Consider the following 20,044-nt stretch of genomic DNA (forward strand, 5'->3'; position numbering starts at 1 on the left):
GCTCACAGGTGTTTTTTGTTTTGTTTTCTGAAACAGCTATTAGATTCATGTCAAAATGTTCCTGTCCATATCATAAACACAACTCCAAGGGACTGCACCCCTGGAGTTAGAACAGCGGAGAGATGGTTGATTGGGGAGTACACTATATGGGTGACCTACAGTAGTGTGTGTGTGTGTGTGTGTGTGTGTGTGTGTGTGTGTGTGTGTGTTTGCTTGCCGACATGAACGTGTGAAATTATGAGGTTTTGATAGAATGGGTTTAAGTGACTGTATGTATGCATGCATGCACAGACAACACTCTCCCAACACTTTCCTTACCCCCGGTTCCCGGTGGTTGAGTGTGGTGAGTCACTGATAACATGCAATGTGGGTTTCCATGACAGTTTGGGGTCACCTAGCATGTCCCCACCTCTCCACGCTAAGGTACTACATCACGGTTAACTCCTTTAAAAGCTGAGCTGCATGAAGGTTTGTTAAACATAAAGTATGGTGATGAAGACAGAGGGAGGGTGAAGGAAGACAGTGGGAAGAAGAGAGAGGAAGGCAGGTGTGGAAGGAGGGAAGAGAGGGTGTAGAAGTAAAGAGAGAAGGAGAAAGGGAAGGAAGTCCTGCAACACAGCGGAAATGTAGAGCACAGCTGCAGGTAAACCAACACAAAAGAATAACAGCAAAATTGTGCGAGTCCTTGTGAGGTTGTCACCATCACGCCGTCGCTTTAGACATTAGAAATTGCCAGGAGGAGTGAGGATTGTTTATGGCAGTTTGCCAATGTCTCTCAGATGTAGTCAGGTAAGGCAAGGCTTGTACATCCTTTTCTGGGTGGAGACAAGATAAGAAAACTGTTTTCTCTGATGAAAAATGCTGACTGTCAGTTATCGATAGAAAGACAGCAAGATATAAAAGAATAGATGAAGGAGAGATATCCTGACGGACAGAGATAGTCATGTGTGTACGTTTTAAATCCACTGGGTTACACTAAGAACACATTTTTGTTTCACGTATTGACTTTTTTCATATCTTAAAATCTACGTTTCCTTTTATTTGACACGCACATTATCTCTGCTGAATAGAATCACCTGAACTGAGGCATTTAGCAGCAAGACCACCGTAAAGGTGCACAGTGAGTGCACACACACACACATGTACGCACGCACACATGCATGCACGCACACATACAATAGGGTGAAGTATGGTTTGGCCATAAGCCGTCCTGCAGACCATGAAGAGATAAGACCACTTCACTTGTCCCCGTCGTGTGGCCGGCTATATCTAAAATGTGTTTTTTTTTTCCCCCTTCGCCTTTGTTTTTCCATCCCTTATTTATGGACTCTCTCCTGAAGGTTATACAGTGTAGTGTAGGCTTGAAATTATCTTGACCTTACCACCGGCTCTTGAAGCACACACTGGTATTTTTCTCAGGGAAAATAACCATTACACTGGAATGAAGCATAAATCAAGTGGTTCACGGTGGATTTCCTGTGGTGCTGACAACGTAAAAGAAAGTCAGGCAGTCATGAAAGACAGGAACTGAAAGAAAGACGAACACTTAATGAGTAGATATAATGTGATCGGTTGTAGAGAGTAAAATGCTTCCACCAGTTGCAACGTGTATATTATGATGCAGACGAGAATTATCTGATCTTATTTGCTAAGAATATGTTGGTGGCAGCGGTGTGGAAAGACTGTCATTTGACAACTTAAAGAGTGACATTACACATATGGATTTTCAGTACAGGCCTGGTACAACAACAACAGCCCCACTTCATTAGAATGATATAGATTAGATTACATACCGCTCTTGTTTTCTTACAGCAGAATTTATCTACATTTCTCAGTCTCGGCAGAAATTGTACCATTGATCTTTGTTGAGAGGTATTAAGGAGAATAATTTTCATTTCATTCACTTCCCCTGCGATCAAAATGGACTTATGGTTTGCTGATGGCCTTCTTTAAACCCAAGTCAAATGCAATAAAATGGCATTACCATGACGCTGCTGTAATTAAGACATCCGCATCTCTTTTCAATATCCTCAAGTCAATATGGCTGATCAGATTTCAGCTGGTCCCTTTTCACTCAGCTGTCATCAATTTCCCGCTACTCATGGCCCCTCCGGGCCAATTATTGACGATGTGTTGGAGTGGGATGAGGGTAAAATACACTCTAATTTCTGTGAGCAAGGTTGAGAGAAGGTTTGATTCGTGTCGTACATTATATTTGCTTAAAGGTGCTGCGGGTCCATTTCTGCTGGGGTTTGTAGTTCATTTCAGGCATATTAACGATAAATCCCGCACACATGGTTAACTACCCCGCTGGCAGCTATTCTTAGCAAGAGGGACTTCTGTCTGACACCTAACCCGCTATGAGATGGAAATGTGGGGCTATAAACTAAACAACTGACAGTGAACCATTCATTTCATTTCCTTTAATATTTTTTACCGCCCTCACAGGTAGGATGGCTGTTCAAATTAGCCAGTTCCCCCCAGCCAAAGACCCCGCAGGGCAGCATCTGTATTCATCAACGCCATAAGGCCAGACCAATTCTAATATTATTTTATGGCGATGGCATTTTTCATCCAGCCATTCTCCAATAACTTCTAACTTAGATTTTATGACTTTGCTCGTCCTCGCTTTTTTACCTTTTCAGCCTGTGTCTGTGTCTCAAGCTCACTCACTCTCACTCTCTCTTGCTCTATTTCTAACCTTTCTGTCTCTTCCACAATTGACTTGTTCTTGTTCTTTCCTTTCCTTTCCTTTCCTTTCCTTTCCTTTCCTTTCCTTTCCTTTCCTTTCCTTTCCTTTCCTATTCTTCTTACTCTCCTCCCTTCCCTCCTCCCACATCTTCAGTTTTTTCATTTATGGCCAGCTGCAGCGGGCTGGGTAATGAAGGCAGTGTTATAAAGTATGGGAGGTGCCTCCCGGCAGGCTCACAGCCTCTGTATCGGCAGATAGAAAAAATTGAAATAGGATGAGGATGGAGACAAAGGGCTAGAGACTAGAGGATTAGACGGCCATGAAACATAGAAAAGATCCAAGATTAGAAAAATGTAAGAAAACATTACGAGAACAAAGAAAGTCATAGCCAGTATGTAAATGAATTTTCTTATGCGCCTCTGTCAGCCTTTGTGTAAAATCTACTTGAAACTTAAGTGAAGAGGAGAGAAAGAGCAGGAAAACTTCCTGATATGTCAACAGATAAATACCTAATCAGTGGAGCAAATAAACCTGCATCACCTGAGGAGGCAATTACTTTGCACAGGTCTGTTTTTTTATCAGCTGCGAGCAGTTGTCTCTTTCATTCTGAAGTAAGATGCAGCTGAGGAATTCTCTGAATTTCCCAAAATTCCCAAAATTCAGAATAAGCAGATATTTAAAAAATCAATGAAGCTGATGAGGTCAAACATTAAATATATTGTCTTTGTACTGTTTTCAACTGAGTATATGCCAAGAGAAAGTTATTTAGAAAGCTGCGTCTCATCTTTTTTGGAATTAGGATTGCATTAATTTTATATTTCATTGTACTGAATGTGAGGATCCATCCCTTCAAACCACTGAAAACATAACATGATATTTTGAATCAAACTAACTCTAGCTGAAATTGAAACCTTGGAAACCTTTTTTCACTGTAGAATTTTTTTCTTTCCTTTTTCCGTTTTGTACAAATACAAAACCAGAATAATAAAAAGCTTTTAACCTCAGTCCAAAGTGAATCACAGCGAGTGAATAATACAACGCTTTTACTCCCAAACCAAAAATCGGTTCAGAGCAGGTTCTGCAAAACTTTTGCAAGTATTCCAGCTCTGGGAAATCATCTCTGTCCCTGTAGAAAAAGGAGAGAGGGACAGAAAAACTGGAAGAGACGCAAGCAGATAAAAAATGTAAAGGAAGCAGGAAATAAACCAGAAAATAAACCTGGCCTCTGAAATCTGAAGTGGGTATCCGCTGGGTGCACTACCACAAAGCTAAGGTGTTAAATTTTGTTAAGAGTGGCCTAGCTCAGCACTTCCTGAGCGCAGGCAGAGCTGCTGGTGGTGAGTGCCACACAAATCAGTCTGGAGAGTAGGAAATAACCATCACAGCCACAGGCAGGTGGGGTCATTTTCTCTCAAAGCGTTGCCTAATAAGCCCTGTGAAGAGTCTTGCTGTGGGCAGTTTCTAAAATAAAAGCTGGAAAGGCTTCGTAGAGCAGGTCCTCCAAGATGGAGTTTGACCTTTGTCAAGAGTGGATCACCTCCTTTCTGTAAGGCCACACACTGAGATCACACTAACTTATTGAACTATATGTAACATAACGAGAGCAAACTGTCATTGTGTGTGTGTGTGTGTGTGTGTGTGTGTGTGTGTGTGTGGTGAGTTGTGATGGGAATAATCAGATTTAATCATATTTATATATTTACTGTGCCAGCTATAAGTTGCCTTGTATATTGCAGCAATTTATAGTATTTCACAGGTATTTGTCAAGTAAATCGAATTGTGCTCTGACACAAGCATCCACAGCTGAGCTCATAATATTACATTACTGTGGAAAAACTCAGACTTCCATGAGACCTTTGACCCTATAAATATGTCCAGCATAAATTAAATGGTTAATGTGGCTGCAGTTGAAGACATCTGTACCAAGTCCTACTCACTCCCAGATGGTCCATGAGGGGACAACTGGACCATTCAGTTCACAAATATTGAATCATGTAACCTCAGATTTGTCCTGAAATATCTTGTACTGTATGTTTTGTTTTTTGGAGTAACATAAAAGCCAGATTTATAATTTATATACATGTATATATGCTTTCTAAGTGTCTTGCTGGACGGGATTATGGGAAGGCTTGTTATTGCTGCCACTGAGCAACACTGAACCTTTGACCTGCCAGTTATGAGGTGGTAAAGATATTAGGTAGGTAGGTAATACCTTTGCTCTAGTTTTCTAAGAGCTAATTGTGAGAGGATGACAGTATGTGACAATAAATTGTGCTAATAACAAAGCTTGCAGCCCAGTATTGGCACACTTGGAACTGATACATCTCCATTTCTCAGCACAACGTCAATAATATTTGTATTCATGAGCTATTTAGACGGTATGCACTGACTTGCCATTATATTTTTCAATCTTTGTGTGGTAACAGCAGAGTGGCTGGGACTTAAGACCGATACACAGCTCAGATTGTATTATTTTGATACAAATCTTCCTCTGAGTGGAGCATCCTGAGCTGATTCCTTTTACACAGTGTTCCAAATTTGACTTTCACATCTGAGATATTCCTCCTAGAAATGGTACTACTCGTACTGGCAAATTCGTCAAAACAGTCAACGCACTGCATCTGAAACCATATACTGTTCATTATAAATGCATGTGGTACATTAACTTACTGGAATATGAGATCATGGATATAACAGACGCAGGGCGAGTAAATGGATGGTTTCATTTGGCCAAAGCAGAGGATGACAAACCACCAGCCCACCCACTGGCTACCTATCTAAGAGCAGCAAAGTATCCTTGTCCTCTACTTTATAGTCACCTCCACAAGTTTGCAAGGTCAGCTTATGGCTGCGGTGAAACTAGCAAGAACAAAAATGCAAGTCAAGAAAATACCGCAGGCACTCTGCACTCTGTCGGAGTAAAGCCAATAAACACTTTTCAAAGGCCAGTATTTCCTGTATCTGCTCAACATCGTCGAAGTGAATGGGATGGCAAGTGTTGTTTAAATGACTTTCAACCAGATTTATTTTGATAAAACTGTATGTCGTGTTTTATCTTTTACAGTTTGTGAAACTTTGCATCTCCTACACTGTGTGCTTAAACCCAACCACTGAAAGTGACAAAAACTATCCCAACAACTCAACAAGACATAATGAGATGTGGTGCACTCTGTTTCCAGTCTTGCTGTTTCCTGGCTCTTATATGTTTATTTATATATTATATAATAATGTAACACTGTCTCCTGTTAACCAGAAGACGATGAAAATGAAGTTGTGCCTGAATTCCACTTAAGTATCTGAGCAGGAATCCACAGAAGTGGTCTGAAGTTGCTTTAATAAAGGCGTTGTGCAGATTGCCCCTGAGCCGAGTGTTCATCCCTCAACACAACACAATAAAACACAAGCAATTTGATAATTATAAGAGCAGCAACAGCCTATATTACTGTGTGTGTATCTATATGTGCTCTCCATATTCTCTATTGCTGTGGTCCACAGTGCCCTGCATGCCACAAAGCTAATTAAATATACAGCGAGACGAAGCCAAGAGGTTGAGCATTACATCTGTCACCTGGTTGTGCTCCCACATTGTGTGTGTATGTGTGTGTGTGTGTGACAGAGAGTGAATTGTCTAAGTGTGTATGTGCATGTGCACTGACGCAGAAAAGAAGCTGTGTGGTTTTTTTTGCTACCTTAAGGATCAGCTGCACATGACTCTTGGTGTCATCACGCTCCTTTTCTCAAACCTGCCATGTTCGCACAGTGATGTATAGATCCCAGCCGTCGCACCGTGACCCAGACGTCCATATGACCACAGACGGAGTAAGAAAGGCGTCCACTCTGCTCCCCCACAGATAACTTCAGACGCCACTTGCAGTGTGAGAGGACTTTCATGTTTTTGCCCTTGGGGGCTGCAGTGAGGGACCTGAGATTCATGTGTTATTTTGGCCTTAAGGAGTTAGTGTGTTTGTGGGTATGTGCACACAAATGTCTGAATGTGTGTGCACGTGGTCTGCATAAGTGTGTCTCCCTGTGTGTGTCTTTGCATGTGTGTGTACGTGTTATTTTAGCCTGGAGGTTGAGTGAGTGAACTATGCCTCTTTGTCCCTTAACACCCTCTTTGCTGTCACCACCGCTGTGCAGCTACACTGTCACACTCAGGGTAAATAACCGCGGCCAAATTAGTCTTTTTATGGCCCTAAAATAATGGAGTCACACCATCATGAATGTTTAATACCATTTCCCAGGCTCTTTGCTGACAAAAGCATAATTAAGGCTTGTACATAGCGCGCTGGCTCAACGAAAATGCACTATTTTCAGCAAATTCATGAGTGTTAGTTTGGGAGAAGACTCATTGTGTAATCCTTCTTAACACAGGCTCCTGTGCCTCGCTGTTAAACCTAACAACACAGGATGCGCAACCAGATGCTGCTGTGTGTTCATAGGTAGACTGCGTCAGTCGTCATATTCTTTGTATTTATCGGGAAAGGTAAAGGGTGATTGCAATCAAAAGTAAAGAGTTCCAAGTGGTCTGTGGAGAGTTTCCAGAATGTTGTTTTTTTACAACAACAAACTAGCACCAAGTGGCTTTTTGGCATTGATGTGCTCTCTTGCTATGAATGAAAAGTGCTAATTGGATTTTCTTCATCTTCTTCTCTCAACATCCTGCTTTTATTAAACCCTCGCTTTACAATAAATGTTTTGTCATCTGTAAAAGACCCACTGCATACTTAGACAAATCACATTGCTGTTGCTTATTGCAGAATGCATCCAGCTCCTCTGATTGTAAACAAAGATAATAATACGGCTGGAAAAGTCCCTTCGTGTTTCATCTCTCCTCCTCTCTTCTATCATTTGTTTTTGGCTCATGTCTGAGGCATCGATGGAGGGAGAGAGAGGCACAGACCCGTCATTTGTGGGGCTAAAAAAAGTCCAGTGATTTTTGTTGGTATAGTTAAATAAACCGAGCGGAAAAAGTCAGCCTAAATCAATCTTTACTTCTCAGCGTTGCATTTTAAACACAGGCAATGTTCTTGTTATTTCCAAATGTGGGCCTCGTGCATGTTTTATGCCCTCTTTAAGGCGATGTCTATGAGCAGAATGCTGAATAATTGACGAGACGCAAAGCTGGATCAAACGGCAAGTCTGCCTCTGTTTGTGCTTCTCTGTATGCACAGGCTTTTCTCTCTGTGTGCACGTGTGTGTGTGTGTGTGTGTGTGTGTGTGTGTGTGTGTGTGTGTGTGGTCGATAGCCTATAATGTGTGAGTTGGATGTTTTTTTTTTTCTGTAGTTGGTTTGATGATCGCTTATTGCTGCAGTCTGAAATATGCTCGGACTCTGCTGTTCTCCACCAGTTTTGATTACACCCAAATGTCCATCACATAATTACCCATCAGAAAAGACTGCCTTTGTTCACAAAAGATGGATTTGTCTGTCATGATTTTATGAATTCATTTAACATTAGTAAGCTGTTGTTTTTGACCGTTATTGTTCAAACATGCTGATAATAAGAATAGTGTGGCTGCATACATGCATCTCTGTACATCCTCAGATTAGGTAGAAGTCCACATTATGTACTGTAGCAGAGAAGAAAAATAGATGCTTTAGATAGATAGATAGATAGTATTTGATAGAGGATGATGAATCGTTTTTGATTTGAATTGAAAACTGATTTACTTCAACTTTTGTCCAGATTGAGTGAATTGCCATGAAATCTTGTGCAAACATTCAAGGCACCCAGAGGATGACTCCCACTGACTTTTGTGACCCCCTGACTTCTCCTTGAGTGCCACCATGCGACTGACATTCGTGGCCTTGAGTGAAACATCTTTCCAACGACTGCATAGATTTGCCATGAAATCTCAAACAGGCATTGCCCCCTCAGAATCAACTGTAATAACTTTGGTGATCCTGTGACTTTTCATGTAGCACCATCTTAGCATGCTAACATGCTAAATCAAGACAATGAACATGGTAAACATTACATCTGAATGATAGCATTGCCATGGCCAAGCCTCACAGAGCTGTTAGCATGACTGTAAACTCTTAGCATACATCGCAGTTCCTTTAATTGCATCCATGTTTCCCTCACTTGCGTCTTTTCCTTGCATCCTAGTCTCTTCCAATAAAGGTGCGAGCGAGAAGAGATGCAGGGAAACCATGCAAGGAGGGCTAATTTGAGGAAACACGTCTTTAGAGAAATGAAACCGAGCAAACCATTATCTGAAACACAGTTTGATCAGTTGTTAGTCAGCTTTGTTCCGTAGCAACAACGGCTGCAACAACGTTGGTTTGGAGGTTTTTACTTGTCCAAACACCAAAACACAATTACCACCTTCGACACAGCTGTACATTTAAACATATTAGAGCTGTCAATTACCTGCAAAACCTGCATTCTGTATTTACACAGATTAGCAGAAACGACTGTGTGTAAATGTAATAAATTGCTCAGACTCTGAATGCAAATGCGAAACATTTCTAATGGCAGCAACGTGCTTGTTAAATTCAGTTTATTGATATTATGTTTCTAAATTCTTTATTATAGCCCAGGTTATGATTACAAGGTTTATTTATCAGCCTTGATTTTTTCAGACAAAGTGAAAATTCTGTAAATTTATATCACATCACACCTGATACACAATGATGATATTATAGATGTTTATGATGATGGTGAATCTGAAAGCGTGAAGTCCAAAACGTGGGAGTCTTCACTTGATTCTGTGATTAGTCTGTCCACTTTGCTATGAAATGTGCACTGACGTAGCATCAGCTGATTCCAATCAGCTGCAGCATCCAATCACTAACAGACTTGCAATAGACAGGTGTGTTGGTCTGATAAAAGACTTCCGCAAAGGCCCCTCGCTCATGTCTCCTCAGACTGTCTCCTGGAACAGCCTTCATGATGAAGGACCGGAGCCTTTTCCAGGTCAAGCGAAGCAAGAGGAACCATCAAGCAAGCCCGCTGGCATTCTCTCTTAGTCTTGTCTTTTCTTGTGGTCCAGCATCTTGATGCTAGCCAGCGTCAACAGTGAGGACCACACAAATGAAACACTTTCTCAGTGTATCTTGATAAGCATTGTGTCCAATGCAGCAACACCTGTTGTGCCGTGTTGAATAGAAAACAGCCACTGTATCACATATGTTTAGTGCGAATAGGGTGCCACCCTCTCCCTCCCTTTCTTCCCCTCTGTCTTCCATCCATGCACAGTTTTTTTTTCCTACTTATGATTCAGCAAATTGATAATGGATTCTGCAGTGACCTTCAGTGAATTACAATGATTACAGTTCTGTTTATTGGGGATAACACTATGTTCTGTGTTATAATATAGATACTAAACATAGCTATCCTTACTCACACAATCACATCCCCCCACCCAACCGTCACGCACACTGCACCGCACCTTATTCTCCTCCATTGCACGCTCACACTCAATTGAACCTGTCATCTCCTCTATGGTCCCCTAATGGCCGTCTACTCCTAGAGAGCTATTAGAGTACAGGACATGTTATTGGAAATCAAAGAGGATTTGGAGTCCAGGGCGTCCTCCTGCAGGGGAAAGAACCCAGCAGAGGTCAACTTGTTACAAAAACACACTCGGTCAACCCTGACCGCTCAGACGGGGAGACGGCAGGGTAAATCAGTTTCCATCATTGCTGTGGCTACTCTGGTTATTTCGGAGAGATTTCTGAGGGGTGATTGTGAACAACCGATGGAATGCAGACACATTACAGAGACTCTGTAAAAGATACTGTATAGGCATACAACTGTTGGGTCTGTGAAATTAAATCATAATAATTGTTATTTCTTCCACGTCGTCGCTCAAGATTTAATTTGTTGTGCAGGGCTAAGATGTTTGGAACAGGGTGAAGCCATTTTAAAATGTAGGGGATGAAAAAGGTCTGGTGCTCAATAGAGAAAAAAAGGCCTGTTTTTCTTGTTGTCATGCACTCTCTGCACCGGGTTTATTTCGTTTGCTCGCAGCATATTCACTAGTTGTCCAGCACTTGTAATTCTCATCGCACATATGATCATTTGATCCCTCAGATAACAAGCAAACAAAGTCAGGGGTGCTTATTTCTGCCAGTTATTATGCCCTGAAATTTGTATCAAAACAACAAACATCATTTTCCAGAGTAAACATAATTGGGATGCCTGACCAAAATTTGTACTCTGTCGAAATGCTCAGGAAACATCTCAAACGGTTTGGTAAATGTGAGGCACAGGCTGGTGTGTAAGTGGATTTCCTGCATCAGTTTGTTAATATAATTGATGAACTGGGACTGGAGAGTATTCTGAACAAACTGAAGGAAAACACAAAACAATAATTATTTTAAATGATAAAGGAATTTCATTAACAGGCAGCTGGTCTAATAGGATCTGGTTGCCTGATTCTGACTGTAAGAAACACAGTGTTGCATTGCCCCTCTTGAATTAATTTGAGTCAACCAGATAAGACAGTGTGCTAGAGATATGGCTTTTTTTTCTTATTTTCTTTATCATTTTGTCTTAATTGAAGTGAAGTCAAATTTATTCATGAAGTGTGATCTCCACTGAGGTGTTTGCCATTATGTAAATATTCAAGTGCTAAAACAGCAGCAGATAAAGTGGCATTTTTTTATCGGCGTCACAGTTTCCAGTTGCTGTCTGTTTCGGCTGTCTGAGTTTATGTTAAAAATAATATCAAAGAATTCAGGTAGTCTATGTATCGCAGGTGAACTCCATAACTGTGACCTTGTCGGTTTGAATCCAGCGTGGGGCTTCAATTGTGTGTTCTGTCTTTAATATTGTTCCGCTATTATTTTTATCCTCTCCAGTCTCCCACAGACAACTATACAGTAAAAATCCCCAGAAAGGAAAATCTGTACGAGTGCAGCACACTTTTGTGTAAAATTCAATCATAAGTGAAAGGACCGCTGGCCAGTTACTGCTGGGAAGTTGCTGTGCTTTTTGTGCTGTAACTGCATCAGTTAGCTGCAATCATACTACATATATGTACCATTCACATTACCAACTACAGCTTGAGATCACTTAAAGGTTAAAACAACAATACAAATGTCATTAAATCCACATTTGTATTCATTGAAAATTTCACATGTGAGAAAAAAAGCTGTGGTTTTTTTTAATCAAAAGGCAAATCTTCTCCCCTGATACCCCTGTTTTTAAAGCAGGACATAATCCAGAGCAAACATGCAAAGGCTTGTCGTGGAGCTCCTATTCTGATAATCGCTGGGCTGCAGAGGACAGGTGTCGCTTTTTATCACATGGTATTAACTTTATCAAAGATACGTGATCTTGCGCTGTATCCACAGGTATTTGTGCAAGCTAAGGGCCACGCTCTACAGGAGAGCTGAAAGGTCTTTGTGTCAGCACCACTGTGTGGTGTCTAAGCGAAAACAATGCCAGACCCCCAGTGCGGCTTGAAATTTGGATGTGTAGATGTACATTAAAAAGCTGTGGCTATCAAAAGCAGTGCAATTGATCTAAGCTGTGTGCAAAGGCAGGACTTTGGGGAAATCAGAAGCTTCATTAAAGTTTCATATTGTATTTCTCTACACTTGCAGTTTCATCCTGTGTCTCTATTTACTTAAGGGTCCAAACTGAGTAAAGTTAGACTCACCCTGGGAGCTTGGATTAGAAAACTTTCACGAAGCGATTGTCATGTGGAAAAAAAGCTGTAAAATTATTCTTATAGCTTTATCCATGACCTCAGTAAGGGAATTTAGAAATATGAGGCCAGCAGGAACAGATTTTTGTGCTGCAGTGGGATGGTTGTTTAATGTAAGTTTTGTTTTCTTTTTTGGCAGTGCAGAAAAGTACCAGATTGTGTTGATACTGGCAGCATGAGTGAATATTAATATTCCATTTATGCTATCAGAATCCTCTTGGCTGTGCATGAACATACAATTTGTCCATTTACAGTTATGTGATGTTCTTGAGTATCCACTTGTCTGTAACTGCGTCCGTCAGTGTCAATCTGTCGCTCTCCGCTTTCTCCGCATTCGCAGTGTCACGAAACAGACAGAATGACAGCAGATAGTCACATTCACTCACTCTCTGACACACACACACACACACACTGCCACGCCATTAGTCAGCTCGGATTCCCCCTGCGCTGCAAATGATCTGTGAAAACCGTACAGAAATCCTTTGCCAGTCTTGAACAAATACTCACACTCACTCATATATGCATGCACATATTCACAAATCGAAGTATGCAAAGGGTCTTACTCTTTTGCCAGATCTCTTTCACACACACATGCACACATGGCAGAACCAAGAGGCGGATGTCTTTGAAAGCTGCCCAGGTTTGATGGCCTGTTGCTGGCAGAGGCTTTTAGAGACTGGTGGTACCTCACTGTCTAGTTTCCTGCTGGGCTTTTTGTTCCAATCTGTGGGGTTGTGGTTTTATAAATAAGGGCGTCCACGGACGGATAAAAGGGATGAAAACAGGTGAGCACCTCGCAGAGCATAGAACTGAAGCACCGAGAAAATCTCAAATAAAGGAGGCACACAAGTACTGAGAGTAAGCAGCTGAGCTAGGTTAAATGTTCCTTTTCAAATGCTGCACTGTTTTGTGACACAAATAATGACTATTGCATGCATTTTCTTCTATTTTACGAGATTTTAAAGATGGCGATGGAAGCGATTAATCCAATTAATGTCTGAATAAAACTTGAATGAAATTCTCATAAAAAATGCATGAATGCATGTTACAGTGAAAGCTCAAAAACTATATTCCTTTAACGCAGTGAGTGTCAAAACAATTATGCAGGTCATTGCAAGGTCTGATCTTTTTGCTACTGCATTAGGTATTGCTTAGTTTTAATGCACATGAGCCACAATACACACAGTCAGAGTGCTCAAAAGCATAAAAGACATAGAAATGTGATGTTAAAGCCCTCAGAAAATTTAGCGTTCACAGTGTCATAACCACTCTGACTCACCCTTCATTCAGGCAGGGCTGCTGCCTGAATGTACCTGAAAGTCAGAATTATCACATCCTATGAATTGGTAAACCTTTCCGTGACCCTGTTTTTTTTTTTTTTTTTTTTGTTTGCCAGTCTTTTGCTAGAGCTCTAACCTTCATGCCACAAAAGTGCTCTGATGCTATGCTGAGGCTGCACACACTTGCAGGTCCAGATGTGAGAGCATGTGCCTGCGTGTGACACAGCCCTGGTGTCAGAGTTGCGTCCTTTTCAACAGCACTCTCAAACATCTCAACCAAAGATACATAAAATACAAATACGTCCCCCCCTCATCCATCAAAGCTGAGCCACACTCACAACTGGTGCTGTCAGGGAACGCAGCAGCGACACGCCCATCTCACCTCTTTTCTATAGCTTGCACCATGCCGTCTTGATAGCATATAGCAGGTTAAATACAAGAGAAATGAAGTGAGCGACAGTGACAGAGAATAGAAAAGAGGAGGGGAGCGGGAGGCGAGACGTAAAATGGAAAGGCAGGAAAGGGGAGGAAAAGGCTGCCCTGGTGTTGGCAGAAATTGTTTCCATGATGTTTGAAGTCCGCAACAGTCCAATTAGGCTGCAAAGAATCAGGATTACACACACACACAACTCTGCCCTGAAAGAGATAGAGGCAAGGAGTGAGGAGGAGGGGATAGAGAGGGAGGGGGGGAGGGTGACGAGGAGTGAACGTGGCAGTGAGTTTTGGAGAGATGGCAGAAAGCAGGGGGGTGCAGCCTCCGTGCTCGTGACAGCAGCTGAAATCCTATCCACTGGAGGAAAAGGGAGATGACACCCCCATGGAGGAAATGTGCAGGGAAACGAGGCAAAGTGGGGGGAAAGAGATAAAAATGACAGAAATAATATATGAATCTGGTGTGCGAGAGAGTCACAGAAAGGGAAATGGCAAAACATAAGAGATTGTTTGGACGTTTGTGCTCGTTAGGAGCTATGATCAATAGGCAACTGTTTGGATAGTTTTGGTCAGTTTGGGTGGACAGTTCAGCCAACAAACAGCACTTGTTTGTCCTTATTTACAATTGTGTCCCAGTTACCAAATCCCATCCCTGCCACACATCATTTTGCCAGTGCTTTGCACAGAAAGGCAACAACATCACACAGACCGAACGTTATTTTAACTCCGCTCATTCTGAAGAACTTGTGCTTGTAGTGAAAGTGCACCTTGTGTGACACAATAAGACCTTAATGAACAAGTTTCTGGGGTATAATAAACAATATTCTCTGCCTTGCAGCAATATCTGAGCCTAGGTGTTTTTTTTTTTTTTTTTGTTGTGTGTTCCTCTGCTGTGTCCTGCAGACCTTGACACACCAGTTCTGACGGTGCACCAGACCATCAGCGATGTTCGTGGCAGTTACTACCAGGAGAAGACGGTGTTCCTGCGCTGCACCGTCAACTCCAACCCTCCCGCACGATTCATCTGGAAACGTGGGAACATGCTCATCGAACAGAGCAAGGACAATGGAGTGGACATCTACGAGCCGCTTTACACTCAGGTACACATGAACACATGCGCGGCACAGACACGCTGCCAGGTGTGCAGTCGCTCCCCGCTTTCTGCTCCTCTCTTGAAGAAGCGCCTCATAAAATCCTCCCTGCTGAATTGCGTCCTGTCTGCTTATGTTTAGCTCTTGTCCCCACTCTAAACCTCTCGCTTTTATCTAGTTTTTTTTTTCCTGCTCTTTCTGTGTGACGTTCAGTGTTCACATGAACACTCTTAAAGCACTACGATACTCCAGGTACAGAAACTGAATCAACGTTCAGTAAACCCCTCCTCCAAAGAGAGATCCTCCAATGGCTTTAGCCTAAACGCCGCACGGCAGGTCTGTCAGGCTGTGAATTTCTCCTCGTGCTGCATCGGGATCTGTTGAGAGCGATGCTCGTCATTAAAAGTCTGTGGATGGTCATGTAATTTTTCATGTCACAGAGTGTGGACTGGAAGCTGGAGGGCATCTCCTGGGCGCTGATTTATAAAATGCTAATTTTAAAGACCAAAAGTGGAGTAAACAGTGTGTTTATGTGCTCTAATGGAAGTTGCATATAGATTTAACATGCTCAGCTAAATCTGCAATAATCATCGCGCTACTAAAACAATAAGAATTTCAAGTGGTAAATCTGCAGTGAGGTGTAGCAACAGCAACTATGAGGGATGAGGCTCGGCCAACGGTCAAGTGACCTTTTTTGATACTGTCGCAGCGACTGAAGTTCTCATTGTAGAAGACCATGTGCTAATACACTACAATGTATTGCACTGACAGAAGAAATACTCACTTTTAATTTTCTCATCATTAGTTTTGCAGTGCAGAATAAAGCTTGACACAGGTTTCACACTTCAACTCATGATATGAAGCCTGTGTGTGACTTGACACAAGAAGGGAAACTAGCCTGACCATCCATTCAGTCGGTCAGTTAATTGATCAATTAAACAACAATAGCCAAGCAAACAAACAAAAAAGAAAAGTAAACAGTCCCCAAGCCTGATCTCCCAGTCCGAGTGCTGTTGTGTTAGCACAACTGCTCCCCTTTTTCTCCACTTATCAAAGCATCAGTCGGCCACAAAGCGGAACCCCTTGAGTTCAATTAGCCAGCCAGCGGAGCTCTTCCCACGGCTGCCTCCGACACACAGCCCATCGCTGACTGCAGCAGAGAGGCAGCTGTACAGTATCACACACAAAGTCCTGATCTGAAAAATCACCAGTGATGTCCAAAGAGATGCGCCTCTGTGTGTCCAAGAGAGTGTGTGTGTCCACGCGAGAGGCGCACAGAGAGCTACTAGGGGAGCGAGAGACATCGTTTTGTGGATAGTCCGGAAGAGGATGGAGGGATTTAGCTTTTGTTTTTGCACTGACGATCAGATCAGTTTCATTTCCATAATGGTCTCGTGTGAAAGCCGTCTGAAAATCATCATTCATATTACTTCATATGTAGATGTGAGACACTTCAGTTGATAATCAGGGCATGTCAGACTTACAAACACAGTATGTGTGTGCGCATGCTTGCGTCTGTGTGTTTTTGACCTTGTTTATCACACTGCGGCTCATCAAAAATTGAAGTGACTTTTATACAGGATTACAACCCAGTTTAGTGAAGACTAGAATCAAAAGATTTCTCACTGTGATGTGCTATGCGATGGAAATGTGGTCATATTAGATTCATGTTTAGATTAATGTTTAGGGGCTTTGATAACAACCAGATAAAAGATGGCGTGGTAAATTATTTAAGCATGTAGAATTTCAGCGTGACGTCGTCCTGGTGTGTGCTTTGTCCCGTCTAGGGTGAGACCAAGGTGCTGAAGCTGAAAAACCTGCGGCCAAAGGACTTTGCTGATTACGCGTGCCAGGTGTCCGTCCGCAACGTGTGCAACATCGAAGATAGGTCGGTCACCTTCAGACTCACGAATGCCACAAGTAAGTTTTTTGTTCACTTTTTTCCCCCACTGACGACAAGCAAATGCTTAAAATGCTTTTGTGTGCAAAGACACATACATGCCCTCACAACGCCAAGGTTTTTTCCTCCGCAACGCTTCGACTTTAGCGCTCTTCCTCTTTCTTTCATTCCCTCTTCTCATCTGGCTTTTCTAAGCATCGTGCTGTCTCTTTCTCTCACTCATACACCATCTCCCACCTTTACTTGTGCAGGGAGTAGCATCTCCTTTCATCCTCTCGTTTTCTCACTTCCTTTAATCTCTCTCTCTCTGTCTCCTTATGTCCTCCTTTCCTTTCTGTCCATGGATTTTTTCCTCTGCCCTTTGACTTTCCACTCAAATTTGCTGTCAGCCTCTCTATCTCCTCGCCCGCCTCCCAGTGCGATATATTGTCTATCTGTCTTGTTTTTCGATTGCTGAGATCTCATGTCAGGGCCGTCAGCTGTAATTCAGTTGTCACACTCTCTGTTATCTCCAATTCACTCTGCGCCCCTCTGTCCATCCGCACGCCATCTACCAGCTACCTGGCAACTCTGTAACTGAGGACAACGTTGTTGCTGTTGACAACCCTGATGTACTGATTCACCACCAGGGAAAGCCCCATGCTTGTGCATTTTTCTAAAATTCTTTTTCTATTGTGTTTATTTCCGCTTCCTCTTTTCTTTCCACGTTTTCTTAACGCTACACAGCCTGGATGTATGCTTGCTCCTTTTTTCAAACCCATCATCAGTTGTATTTAATTCCTTCCAGTGGTGTGAGTGTATTAATGGAACACCCTTGTTGTGAAAATTAATGAAAAACGCTTGTTCTCTACAAGCTCGAGAGCCATTGTAAGATGAGAGGACCGTTCAGGGCTTCTGGTCTTAATCCAGTCTTTCTCACGGTCACTAGGCCTGAATAGATGTGCACTGAAGTTGGTAATGATTACTTGTACTAAAGGAGGCTTAGGTAGGAAAAGCAGCCTTTTGGCCAAAACATAGCTTCTTCAAATCTCCAAGCTGGTGGTGAAAATGAAAGATTAATATTCCCTTAAAGCAATAGTTTGACATTTTGGGAATTACACTTTCTCGCCCAGGGTTAGGTGAGAGGCTTGATACTCTCGTGTATCTCGGTTAAATATGAAGCTTCAGCCAGCGGCCTGTTGGCTTCGCACAAAGGTGGAAGCGCAGTTCTGCACATAACCCCGGCAGTTCACATTCACCATACGCACATGACGGTGGTGTGTCTCCGGAAGTGATTTAAACTAAAACTATTCAGTACTGTTCAGTTCCCACGTTGGGGTTGACAGTAATTGTTAATGTGATGCAGAAAAAGACACACAAGTATTTAAAACACAAACACAGCAAAGAGGTTAATCCATATTACTGTTACACCCCAGTGTTCTTTAGTAACAGCTGTAATTTTAAAGCTTGGTTTCTCTCATTTGTATCAAAGAGATCATATATAGATGTTAATTAAGATTATTGTGCAAACAAAGCTTTAAGAAAGTAAAACGAAAACAAGAATAATCATTTTTTTTTTATGTTTCCTCTGTATGATATCTCAGCCACACACACGAAAGAGTAAAGACCTTTTTTGCTCCATTTTTTATGATGGCCACTCATGTCCAAGACTTATTTACAGACTTTGAGGTTATCAATCGGGCAATAAGGACTCTTTCAGATAAGACCCCTCAGGAGGCTTCGACAGTGAGCTGAAGGTTGGGAAGATGAAAGAAAGCAACCCTCAAAGAAAAAACCTTGTGATAAAGTTGAGAGGAGAGGAAACACTGACCAAGAGAAAGAAGTGCTCTCAGACAGATAGGGAAAGACGAGGAAATGAAAGACTGAGGTCCCTTTCACACAGGCACCGCAGCCCTGAACTTATCTAGACATCACCCGGAGGAGCTGTATGTGCTGAGAAAGCAAATGTGCGAATCAGTTGGACGGACATTAACCAGACTTTAGGCTTCCGCTACAGTCTGTGTCATGTCCGACTGAGCCCACGCGTGAAGAGAACAGGTCATTGTCCGGAGAGCTCACAGTGAGCGAGGGGCCACGTTGAAGATGTTTCTATCGTGTGACTGGTGTGAAACTGCAGGAATACAAACATCCTACCGTGAAGAAGATGGGCCATTTACACAAAGATGTCTGCTAACTGAAGAGCGGTGAGATTCAAGAACTTTCCCAGCGTACTTTCTGCATCATGTCCTGCCCTCTGCACACTCTACCAAGGCGCCACCCTCGCTTAAACGCGTCTGACCATTTCTGTCTCCTATTGTGTGCTACATATGAGAGTGGAATCAGACAGAAAATGAAAATGATGCTCAAGAATCAGCTTCAGGTGAATATACTGCAGTTCACACACATGCTATTAATTAAAGGCTAAATTATCTGTGGATGACTGACTAACTGTGACCTGTTTCTGATTTATTTCTAACACATGAATGGCTTTTGAATGGCTGTGTATACTGGATAACACGCTAACACGAGGGTGTCAGACTAGTCTATCCCACCTGCAAGTGAGCTCATTTTTGACTCACTGGCCCTCAAATCAATGCATTAACTGCAACTTATTTGACATTTTAGAAAAAGTCTTGTGTAAAACAGTCACAGATAGTGCTGTTCCAAAACAAAAGCAAAACAAATCGGTGTTAATGCTCAAGCTGTATGTGATGGGTGTTCTTCACTCTCGTTCCCTCTGTCTTCCTGTCCTCGCCTCTTGGACTCCCGTGGTCGAGATCGATTGTTTCCCCATGGCTCAGTCAACACACACACACTCTGTCTCTCTCTCTCACACACACACACAGAGCCATAATAACAATAAGTCTGCCTGGTGCTGGCATACGGGCTCAGACACTTGCCAGAACAGCCAATCTGTCTGGACCTCACAGCCTCACAGAGTGATGGAGAACACACTGCTTAATGTGTGTGTGTGTGTGTGTGTGTGTGTGTGTGTGTGTGAGTTTTA

At 42.3% G+C, this 20,044-nt stretch overlaps 1 protein-coding gene across 2 annotated transcripts in view; it reads left to right on the top strand.

The window, feature by feature from the left end:
• LOC121627747 (MAM domain-containing glycosylphosphatidylinositol anchor protein 1) overlaps positions 1 to 20,044 on the top strand; it is a 171,467-nt gene that overhangs the window by 88,722 nt on the left and 62,701 nt on the right. Inside the window, exons 5-6 of one of the 2 annotated variants that reach the window (XM_041966793.1) lie at positions 14,971 to 15,167; positions 16,946 to 17,078. In XM_041966793.1, coding sequence (XP_041822727.1) covers positions 14,971 to 15,167; positions 16,946 to 17,078 — 330 coding nt within the window. Of the gene's footprint in view, positions 1 to 14,970; positions 15,168 to 16,945; positions 17,079 to 20,044 lie in introns of those variants that run through there. The other variant, XM_041966784.1, reaches the window with a different exon arrangement.

Source organism: Chelmon rostratus, chromosome 1 (genome assembly GCF_017976325.1).
Source record: "Chelmon rostratus isolate fCheRos1 chromosome 1, fCheRos1.pri, whole genome shotgun sequence".
In the NCBI taxonomy this organism is placed as follows: Eukaryota; Metazoa; Chordata; class Actinopteri; order Chaetodontiformes; family Chaetodontidae; genus Chelmon; species Chelmon rostratus.